At 35.6% G+C, this 12468-nt stretch overlaps 1 protein-coding gene across 1 annotated transcript in view; it reads right to left on the bottom strand.

Annotated features, from left to right (window-relative positions):
- LOC150089751 (WD repeat-containing protein 89 homolog) overlaps nucleotides 1–12468 on the bottom strand; it is a 136780-nt gene that overhangs the window by 48305 nt on the left and 76007 nt on the right. Inside the window, exons 6-7 of the mRNA XM_090390092.1 lie at nucleotides 10378–10409; nucleotides 351–447 (exon numbers count right to left, since the gene is read on the bottom strand). Of these exons, the coding sequence (XP_090246218.1) occupies nucleotides 351–447; nucleotides 10378–10409 (129 nt within the window). The remainder of the gene's footprint in view (nucleotides 1–350; nucleotides 448–10377; nucleotides 10410–12468) is intronic.

Here is a 12468-nt window from a genome sequence, read left to right as displayed (position 1 = left end):
GTAAAACATATATAACAGTATTTATTGAACTGTATACCCGAATACCTATTAATATGAATACCTATTTTCCATATTCTTATTAAATTTCATTTGGCATTTCATTCCCTTGGTATATGGTTCAATAAATACTAATATATATATATATATATATATACACACACATTTTGTCATTTAACCATATGGAAACAAAAATTTATGAATATCTGCTCAATAGTTAAGATTTATTTAATAATTTGCAATGTTTTGGAGCTTTCTTATTTACAAAAACTCTCTCCAAAACAAATGAATGCCAATAAACAACTGAACAGTAGGTGAGTACTTACATCTAAATGCATTTACAAACCATTTACCTCTAAAGCATTGTGCCTTCTCCATGAAGCAGTGAGCAATTCTGTTCCTTTACTATTAATATTCAATGCATCACCACAGATATAGGGTCCAAATATCCTTCTTAGAAAGAGAAAAGTTTAAATTAAAATCTACAGCCTTATTTGTATAATTCTACTTTTATGATAATATATGAAATTGTCATTACATTTGCAATAATGGAGGAAAAAATAGGGTCCTGAACATAATTAGGATACTTATGCTAGTTTTTAATAAATTTTATTTTCATCATTATATCTCATGCAATGAAGTGTCATCTTTCTAATAATTATACCTGCATGAAGACATGTCCTTCTACACATACATAAAGTGGTCAGTTAATTAGGCATGCTGACTTAATAGCAACTACCACCTGCTTTAGCTCCTGGAACGATATAAAGTTGTTTGAGCAAGGATTCCATGAGATGCTCAGAGAATCCAACAAGGATGCTTGGACACACACACAGACTTGATTGCATTACATAGTTACCTCAGATCAGCAGTAGATCCCTACTGTAAATAGCTTATTCCACTTTATTCCACAGATACTCAGTTAGGTAGGATCTGATCACTTGGTAAGCCAATGAAGTATAGTGAAACCTCCTAATCTGGACTAAGAGGACAAATGATCCAAAAGCTCACCTAATCTTTGGATTCAGAGAAAATGTATGCATTTTAAATTGTCCAAAGCCCATCCAAATAGCCAGCTATATCCTAAAGAATTCACTTTAGAGAAAACTAATATTGACAACCTTGATCCAAACTATATAGAACTGGATTGACACTGAAAATAAAAAAGTTAACCTTTACAATAACATAGAGGCATTCACTATCAAACTGTCAATCATTCCTATTCACTAAGTAACATTTCAAAATCAGTTCATTTCAATGTCATTCTCTCCCAATGTGCAATTACATTTGGAGAGAATGACATTGAAATGAACTTATCCTTCTTAGAAACAGAAAATTTTAACTTAAAACCTACAGCCTTATTTGTATGATTCTACTTTTATGATAATACAGGCACTCTCTGGCTTACGTAATACTCAACTTATGGAAATTCGACTTTACATAAGTTTTTGCCGGCCGGTGCAAACTTAAAAAAATCATGGAAACGTATTTTGCATCCCATAGAAATAAATGGGGTATCATGAAAATATAATTTGAACCCAATAACATTGTTTTTTTGGTAATTCGTTCCAAGAACTCGGAAGTTGAAATTTTCGCTATATAACTAAGCTATTTATCTCTCTAAAAGGTTATTTTTATAATGGAAATTGCACTACACTTTCAGTATTATCATATGTTCCGTTATAAGAATCAATTTTGAACGTCTTTGTGATATTTTTCTAAAACACATTTCTGGAGGTCCCTACCATAAAACAATAAAAACAATTTGCACTTTCTGATTTATTGGGCTTTTCTGTTAGCGCAATCTATTATAAACAAGTAGTTATTTGTTATTTGGTTTTTAGGAGCATTAGCAACTAAGGCCATATTGCTCCGGGGATATGCGGTGATCATTCCCTGACCTTTCCGCATCCTCCATATTTGGTGGGCACGGGCTCGAACCCTGGTCTAATCAAGAAGCGTGTGCTATGCACTGCTGGTCCTGCCCACCTGGCTACGGAGGTGCCATAAACACGTAGTAAACTCAATCTTATTGCATTTGCCATAATACTGATAACTGGGATTCTGTGGGTTTTTATGTTATGGTATTATGATGAAATGAGTTCTCCTTCACTGAAATTTTCAATCACATAAAAAATATAAATAAATTTTCAGGATCTTCTCTTCATTCCTATTTACTTATTACAATGGTGAAGGGAAAAGGACTAAAGGAAAGTGCAAGTGGTGGCAGTGCTAGGAAATGAAACAAAATTGATTTAGAAATGAAGATGGTTAATTAAGAAGTATGAAGCAGGACAAAGTTTGTCATCTATTGCATGGAATTAGGTCTCGCTGCTCCAACAGTGAATACTATTTTAAGGGACAGTGCACGTATAAAAGAACATATTAAAGGATCAACACATTTAAGATCAACAGTGATCATAAAACAGCGTTCAGGTGCTATATCAAAGATGAAAAAGCTATTAATAATATGGATAGAAAGTCAGATTCAGAAGCAAGTGCCTCTGAATCCAATGGCCATTCAAGAAAAAGCAAGAAGTATTTATGAAGATATTAAGGATAAGTATGGCAAACCCCAAGCAAGTTTGTGGCAAGCAATGGTGGTTTAATCGGTTCAAGCATTGCACTGGTTTCCAAAACATTAAAGTATGCAGTGAAGCAGCCAGTGCTGATTCGGCAGCTACAGAGAAATTTTGTAATGTGCTGGAAAAAACCCCTTCTAAATTTCCATAGCCCTCAACCTCTGCAGCAGCGAACTTATCAGCTGCAGACATTAATTCTGGCAGCGATGCTACAAAGGTAAAACTTGCTGATGTTATGCCTGTCTCCTCCCTTTTTTTGTAATTTTTGTAATTTTGTACACTTTTATAATTTTTTCTGCTCGAGATAAAAAAATTGAATAAATAACTCTATTTACATGTTCGTTGAACATTTCTTTTTTTGCTTCAATCAAATTTAGCGCGCGTAGTTGCGAGTGCTGCATAAGCATTTAGGGAAATTTCAACTTATGTAGCGTTCCGTGAAACGCAACCCCTACACAAGTCAGGGAATGACTGTATATGAAATTGTCATTACATTTGCAATAGTAGAGGGAAAAATAGGGCCCTGAACATAATTAGAATAGTCAAGCTAGTTTTTAATAACTTTTATTTTCATCAATCTCTCCCAATTTGCAATGTAATTGCACACTAAGACAGAGTGCAGAGCTGATGAAATCAATGGTGGTATAGTGGTGGTGGGACTATATCAAGCATCATTCTCTGCAGGTTTTTTTCTTTTCAGCCTTGTTGATAATTATTATTATTATTATTAGCCTGAGATTTCAACAATCCAATATGCTGGATTGTTGAAAATTGCTGCCCAATAGGAGAGTGAGCCAATCTTTCATAGGCTTATGCCCAGGTAAACTAGCCTCATCCTTAGTGTTGTATGTTCTCCTGGGCATTTGCTAAAGAGGCCAGTTTCGTCAATGCTGCACCAACCAAAAAAAAAAATTCCCAAGTTACCTGAGAGAGAGAGAGAGAGAGAGAGAGAGAGAGAGAGTTAGAAGTAGAAAGGAATCACCAAGAAAGAGAAGAATGATGATATCCAGCCCAGGACCCTGGGTTTGCCAAGCCCATACTCACCAGATGTGAACCCCTGGGGTTATGGGAAAGAAACTAGGCATAGTGGACTGTTTTTTTACGACTTTTTTGTAGCTTCCTGAAGTAAGAAATGACTTCCTCTTCCATTCTGCACATCATGAGTTCAGTGTTTTTAATGTTGGGGTGTTTTTTTACCAGTTCTCTTAAATGCTCCCATACAATTCAGCTTTGCACAATCCAGCATGTTGAACTTCTGTCAACATGCTGGATTGTTGAAAATGCTGTCACCCTCAAAAATCTTTTTGGGTGACAGCATTTTCACCAGAGGTCGCTGCGAAGCAACTTGTGAACATTTTTGTGGTGTAGATTTTCTTGAAGTTAGCAATCACTTGTTGGTCTATTGGCTGAAGAAGAGGAGTCGTGTTGGGTGGCAGAAATTTCACTTTAACAAAGTCAAATTGTGCCTCAAGAGATTGAACAAGGTTGGGATCATGGCCTGGCACATTATTTAGCAGGAGCAGTGCCTTCACAGGAAGCTTATTTTTCTTAAGAAGTTTTCTGTCCTTCACTGAAGGACAGAAAACATTAAAAAAGATGCTAATTGGATGAGATGCTAATAAAAAGATGCTAATTGGATGAGAAGAATCGTACGAGTGATGTTCCATGCAGCACGAATCTGAAACTTTCCATGCACGTATCGTTCCAGCTATATCGGAAAGCCATTGGTACCTGAAAATATCATCAGTCCTTAAAATAAATGATTGTATGGCAGGTATATCGATACTTGAGAATACTGGATATCGATGTCATCATGTCGAGGCCCCACTGTATATATATATATATATATGGTCGATCATTGTTTCGTGGACCCTCAGTTCGGGAAATGCTGATATAGATGAAGATGAATATAGATGAAGATGAATATAGATGCTGATATAGATGAATATCAAGCTTAATGTCAAAGTTTCCAGATGACACACAGGTTGGTAAGGATGTTAATGACAGTATGCTACTGCAGCAGGATCTAGAAAAGTTGGGCAGATGGGCTGAGAAGTGGCAACTGAAGTTTAACATTGACAAATGCAAAGTACTGCATATGGGTAGCAATAACCCCAGAGAAATGTACCAACTGGGTTGTGTTATTCTCAGGATAGTGGAGAATGAAAGAGACCTGGGGGTAATTGCACAGTCAGATATGAAAATTTCTAAGCAGTGCAGACAGGCTGCCAGAGCGGGTAGTGGGGTCTTGTCAGTGATATACAGGAATTTTGCTAGCAGGGATAATGAGGTGATTATCCCCTTATATGGGCACCTCCGTAGCCAGGTGGGCAGGAGCAGCAGTGTGTAGCACACTCTTCTTGATTAGACCAGGGTTCAAGCCCATGACCATAAAATACGGAGGATGCGGAAAGGTCAGGGAATGACCACCGCATATCCCCGGAGCAATATGACCTTAGTTGCTAATGCTCCTAAAAACCAAACAACAAACAAAAAACAATAACAAATCCCCTTGTATAAGGCAATGGTCAGGCCATACCTCGAGTACTGCATACAGGTCTGGAAGCCTCATTTTAGGAAGGATGTAGAGTTGCTAGACAGAGTACAGAGAAGGGCAACAAGACTGGTGAGGGGAACAAAGGGGGGGTGCTCCTATGAAGAATGGCTTAGGTTCTGCAAATTGCAGCATCTGGAGACTAGGCACCTGCAAGGTAGGCACCTGCAAGGTGATCTGATTGAGGTGTATAAGGCCTTGTATAGATTGAGCAGGCTCAATGCTGAAGAGATTCTTCCTCTTGCTCAGATTACAAACCATAAACTGAAATTGACAGTTGTCAAATAGATGTGCGAAAATTTGCTTTTAGCCAGCAGGTAGTTGATTGCTGGAACAAACTTCCATCTGCCATTGTGGAAGTTGATAGCTTAAATAAATTCAGGGAAGAAGTGGACAAATGTTTGGAGTGAATGGATGGAAAGGTGGTTTTTTTTTTTTTTTTTTTGGCTGATGTTGTATAAACTTGCTTTCTTGCATCATATGCTTCTACTAATGCTAAAAGAGTGAGTTTGTGGCTATGGACATACCTGATATATATAATTCCTTACTTTAAATTTTACTATTTACTTCTTTTTTATATTTCTGAAATTATTATCATCAAAAAGATGGATGAAATGTTTTTTCTTACTATGACTTTTTTTTCCTTTATAAAGTTCAGTAAAATTTACTTTGCAAGCCAATATTATCTCCTGACCTATAACTGAGTTTCATCACATCTGAACTTAATATCAATACAGCATCATGCTTTTTCCTAATTTATTCCTTATACAAAGTTATTTTATTCATTTTATATAATTTACTGAATCAAAAACAGACTGCTCTTTTTCATACATCACCTGGGTTTTGTTACACATGGGAAATGTATTGCTCTTTGTATTCTTCTACATGTATTCTTCTACACAGTGAAATAAGCTTTTTCATTCCATTGCTCCCCTGCTTGTAAACAGTAGGTTTTTCTTCATGTATATATCATACATCTTATCATATCATTGACAAAACTTCAGAAAATTTCATATCTGACTGCAGAATTACCCCCAGGTCTCTTTCATTTTTACACTCAGGGTAGTGGACTGCACTGCTTAGAAAATGTGGCTTTGTCAATGACATACAGGAATTTTGTGAGCAGGGATAAGGAGGTGATTATCCCCTTGTATAAAGCAATGTTCAGGCCGCACCTTGTGTACTGGGTACAGGTCTGGAAGCCTCATTTTAGGAAGAATGTAGAGTTGCTAGAACAAGTATAGGAAGGGCAACAAGACTGGTGAAGGGAACAAAGGGGTGCTCTTGTGAAGAATGGTTTAAATTCTGCAAATTGCAGCATCTGGAGACTAGACACCTATGAGGTGATCTGAATGAAGTGTATAATGCCTTGAATGGATTGAGCAGGCTCAATGCTGATGAGATTCTTCCTCTTGCTCAGATTACAAACCTGAGGGGGCATAAACTGAAATTTGAAATTGACAGTTATCGAACAGATGTGCGGAAATTTGCCTTTAGCCAGCAGGTAGTTGATTGCTGGAACAAACTTCCATCTGTCATTGTGGAAGTTGATAGCTTAAATCAATTCAAGGTAGAACTACACAAACATTTGGAATGAATGGATCAGTGAAACAGGAATGATTTTTATTTTGGCTGATGCTGTTTAAGCTTGCTTTCTTGCATCATGTGCCTCTACTAATGCTAATACTAATCTTCAGTTTGGTTCTCTGTTAGGTAAACAATAATGAGTATGCATGAAATGATGTTACAACTAGTGGTGAGCTATAGTGGGCTCGCGAGAGTCCATTGTTATTTGTTTTGAAAATTTGCAAGCCCATTGTTGAAACAATTATTTATTTTACAAATGAAATCCTGAATTTAATTATTGAGTATCTAGAGCTGGAACTACAATGGGTCGAACAGGGTCCTATCCCCAGCATTTTAATGGCGCAATCTACCAGTTATGTATTTTAAAATTGCTTCTTTGAGTTAATTACAGTCAGACCTCTGTTTAACGAACTTATTCATAGTGAAGTTTTTTGAATTCCCCTTGGTTTCTATGGAAGCATTTAAAATAATTTCCATAGAATGACGGATTACGAGAGACAACTTTGTATGCATTGTTCCCACCTCTGGTCTTTAGGCAATTAGAAAGCGAGAATTAAGGGTGAAAGGGATTACCGTTCCACAATGTTACTGGTGTCCATAAAACCAATGGAGCCACATTCCGAGAAGTCGCACTAGTTAATATGCTTTCCATATCCAGTCAGAGGATTAAAACTATTCCCGACATGGATAATAGCCTCTGGTCAACCTGTGTTGTGGTTTCCCCTTTACTCCAACAAGAAGTGTTTTTCTGAGAAGTGAGTGATCCACGCCTTCCAGTATATTTCTTCTGTCTATGTGTACATGGTCACAGCAGCTGAATATCCCAGTGATTCCAATATTTTGCAAAGTATTCAAAGAACTAATGACAGTAGCGATGTCAAGGGGAGAGTTTGTAGCTTGCAGACACAATTGAGGGATTATTCCGCTTTATGCAAACATTTTGAATCAGAAAGTTAAATATTAGCATTAGCAAAGGCACATGATGCAAGAAAGCAAGCTTATATAGCATCAGCCAAAAAAAAAAAAAAAAAAACCCTTATTTCACCCATCCACTTGCTCCAAATGTTTGTCAAGTTCTGCCTTGAATCTATTTAAGCTATCAACTTCTACAATGACAGATGGAAGTTTGTTCCAGTAATCAATCACCTGCTGGCTAAAGGCAAACTTCCACACATCTATCCTACAACTGTCTTTCCTCAATTTGAATTTATGCCCTCTCAGGCGATTATTCTGAGCCAGAGGAAGAATCCCATCAGCACTGAGCATATTCTGGATTATTAAACCGACTTATCAATCTGGAATTTTTTAACGGTTTAGCACTAATGATCGACATCCTGCAGGAGCTCTTTTACCTTTCAGAAGCTATACAAAGTCACAGCATCACTATAGTAAAAGCAGATAAATTAATTATTCTAACTATCAATGTTATCACTAATTTGAAAAATTCTGAAGGAAATTATGATGCTAAAATTGAGAGCATGTTGAAGTTGAAAGAATTTGAAGGAAGCGAAAGTAAGAGCACATTTAAAAAATTACCTTGTGACACATTTTTAAGGATAAGTGATTAATGCAACAGAGTAATTTTAAATTAAATAAAGAAAATAATGTTACTATTGACAATGAGAAATTGAAAGAAATTTTAAACATATGCTACCTGGAATCGTGGAATATTAAAGAACTTTCATCATGGTGGCAAGACAGTGAAAAACGAATAAGAAATTTAAGTTTTCTGATAAAATATGAAATAAAATTTAATGATTTTACAGATTTTGTGGAATTTTACAGAGTGAAATTCCCTTTTCAATTAAGAAAGCCAGAAATATCTTTGAAACCATTGTGATTAGCAGTGCTGAAGCTGAGCGAGCTTTCAGCGCAATGAATAACTGTGACAATTGAACACGTTGCAGATTATGAAGACCGTACCTCTAAATGGAAAACCATTGCTTCAATTTGATCTGGATCATTACGTTGAATCATTCCTCTGTAATCATTGCTCAGCTATTGAGCAAAGCAGAAGATTGACAACAAATCGACAAAAATAAAGAAGTAAATTGTGTATGGCAATTTTTAGAATAAATTTTTCTTGAATATTTGTATAATATTTTTTTTTTCATGTAATCTGTGATTTTTGTGTACGTTTTCTAGAAGAGTTTGTTTTTTATGTAATATTTGTTTTTATATTGTAGAATGTTTGTGATAGTTTTTGTTATTTGTGATGTGGGAAATATTTCATGTTATTTTTTATTCGCAATATTCAAATTTTATCATGAAAAAAATGTATCCATTATATTTCCTTAGTTGTTAAAAAAAGAGACACGAATAAAAAAAAAGTGGCACATGTGCCGAGCACGTGCGGTAGATGGTTTTATGTGAATCCTTCGCGTTTCTTTTAGGTATTTTGATTTGTATATTGATTACGAAATAAAAGTGCTTTTGTATATTTTTGTATAAAAGTGCTTTTTGTATATTTATATATTTTATTGAACATTTGTAAATTTTCATAATATCTGGAAGACAAGATACAATGGATTTATGATAACTAAAGTAAGAGATGTATACTGTACTTGCGATTGCAATGTATCTAAATGTCTAGAAACAGCGTCGATTGAAATAATGTAGTTGAAACGACATACTTAGCTGCTCGGGGCACCTAACAATGGAATATTACGAAAATGCGAGACGAAAAAATTAACTGTTGACAAATACTTGTATTGTTGCAGTCATAGGACAAATACTTGTATTGTTGCAATCATACTTCAGGAAGTATGATTGTGACGTCATACTATTAAAAAATTCTAAAAAGTTAGAACTCGTGATACTATCGTGTCCAGGTATTATCACATAAGGGGGGGCATGATGACCAGGCTGACTCGAGATATTGTACAGGTCACGAAAAATGCATCACATGCTCTAATCACACTACTAGTGAGATCTCGGTACACATGTAGTAGTGTGAATGTGAGAAGCGCCTCTGGCAGAAGCCTGCCATAGATGATGTCACTTCTGTGATGTCTCGGTGGCAGGAATTCCCAAGGATGTTTCACATCAAAAAGTCTGCAAAAAACTGTGAGACCATTGTTAAAATATTCACAGCTCACCACTGGTTACAACTATGTGGTATCCACTTGGCCTAACTATAATATAGTATTAGTAGTGGCATATGATACAAGAATGGAAACCTGTACAGTATTAGGTCAAAAAAAAAAAAAAGAAAAAAGAAAAAAAAAATCTTCCCGCATCTAGTTCTTCCTTGAATTTATTCCAACGACACAACAACAGGTAGAAATTTGTTCCAATAATCAACCATCTGCTAGCTGAAAGCAAGCTTCTGTGCATCAATTCTGCAATCATAATTCCTCAATTTGAATTTATGCCGCCTCCTCGTGTGCATAGTCTCAGCAAGAGAAAGAACCCCATCAGCATTGAAATTGCTTAATCCATTTAAAGCCTTAAACACCTCAATCAGATAACCTCACAGGTGCCTGGTCTCCAGACTCTGCAATTTTCAGAACTAAAGTTTTTCTTCATACGAGCCCCCTTTTGTTCCCCTCGCCAATTTTGTTGCCCTTCTCTGTAATTGTTCCAGCAGCAGTAACATCACAAAGTTTCAGGCTATAGAATGTATTTTATAAAAAGATAATTAACAATTTGACATACCTCACTGCATGTGTAGTTCTGTCATCCCAAAACTGAAAATAAAATTTAATCAGTGACTGGTATGCTATTAATTAAAATAAAACAACAATAGTCTTACCATTAATATGATTATAAGCATAATCATGAATATGATATATGAAATTTTATATCATATATTTAAGAATGAAAAAAATATATATTTAGCTGATCCTGGTACACTTCACAAGATATGTTCTGAAAAAACATTGCGCTGTAGAAATGCACACTATAGCATGCACATTTTCAAGTAATAGTTAATGACAGGTTTCCATGAAAGCTATAAATTGTCAATACTTACCTCATTTGTAGCCAAGTGGTCAGGAGCAGAAGTGCAGTAGCCCACACTCTTTGAGTAGACCGGGGTTCAAACCCCTGACTGCTGAATACGGTTGATCTGCCAACCCGCACTGGACCAACGTGGCAGATTATGGTCCATTTCCCTCAGCATGAATTGTTGAGGAGGCTTCCATCCTGCAGTGGGTTGTAATGGCTGCACTTTTTACCTCATTTTCAAACTTACTTTTATCAATATGAATTTGACAGAAGTAAACAGATATTGGCTGAAGGAAAAGAGAATATTCTATGTCAGAAGCTATATGACAAGGTTGTTGTTTGTTATTTGGTTTTTAGGAGCATTAGCAACTAAGGCCATATTTCTCCGGGAATATGCGGTGGTCATTCCCTGACCTTTCTGCATCCTCCGTATTTGGTGCTGACGGGCTCGAACCCCAGTCTAATCAAGAAGTGTGTACTACGCACTGCTGCTCCTTCCCACCTGGCTACGGAGGCACCCCTATATAACAAGAAATTTAAGGAGTTGGAAGTTGCATGTTGATGAGATCAGTCACAACTGTTAAGAGGACTACAGGATGGGAGCAGGCTTATATTAAGTTTGTCATCAGCTTTATTTCATATAGTTGTAAACTAATTTGAATTGTTAATTAACATCAAAAGTTATTTAATTATACTTATAACCAATAATTTCTATACTTTAAATAATATTTTTAGATATTACTGAAAGATATTTAAATAATAGATATTATTTTAGATATTTTTGAGTTAAAAATAACCTTAGAGCAGGAGTGGCCAATTTAATTTGTGATGTGATCTACTTTTTTCCTTCAAAATGTGCCGCAATCTACCATCTCAAAATTTCATTGCACAAGGTGCACAAATTGAGCGATGACTGTATATTTGAAATTCGTCGTGATCGACCGAAATTAAATCTGCGATCGACTCATTGGCTACCCCTGCCTTAAAGGGTCATAATCCAGAACAGTCAAACAAATTTCAAAGTCTAAATTTTAATTTTTTTGTTTAATTTATTGAAATATTTTGTATATTTAATTTCTGAAACCTTAATCTTTAATATTTTTACCTATAACCAGTGCTTTTTTTTGTAAAAAAATAGGTGCCAGTACTCATTCTTTGCTATCAGGAAATTTAAAAGGATAAGAAAAGTAAACTAAAAATTATTTCCTGATATTGTTACTTCAGTTGTAATGTTTTTGGAAAAAGAACAACAAATTAAGTATATTAACATGCAGTTTATTAAGCATAAATTTATTATACACGCATATAAAAAAATAAGTAAAATGTTTAAAAAATAATAAATAAAAATAGTTATTCCAAACAGTCGAAACAAACCAGAAACTCGATACCACCCATCGTGTGCTTAAAATTCCGCCAATTTTTAATAGTTCAGTATCCAGCACGTTTGCACACATCTTCAATTCTCTGACATTTTTTGGTGAGGCATTGTACATGACATAAAGTTTATCAATAAATGCTTTAAATCTATCGATACCTGCAATGGATTTCACAGTATCGCCAATTGATAGTTGTAATCGGTGATTAGCGTAATTTTTTTTCGTTAGTTTCGTAATGCCACTTTTACTACCCATTATAACAGCTGCACCATCACGTGACACAAACTAAGTGAATTTTTAAATAGTTTTCCATCATACCGTATGACTGAAGACAATTTTCAAAATCCTAGCAGATTTCCCTCACAGCTAGCACTGCCCAGCCCTTATAGAAATCGGAACAAACATCCCACTAGTAACTTCTTTT

Source organism: Mastigoproctus giganteus, chromosome 2 (assembly GCF_048544385.1).
Source record: "Mastigoproctus giganteus isolate SK-2022 chromosome 2, ASM4854438v1, whole genome shotgun sequence".
Taxonomy (NCBI): domain Eukaryota; kingdom Metazoa; phylum Arthropoda; class Arachnida; order Uropygi; family Thelyphonidae; genus Mastigoproctus; species Mastigoproctus giganteus.
The sequence above is the reverse complement of the archived record's forward strand: the minus strand, read 5'-3'. Positions and strand labels throughout refer to the sequence as shown.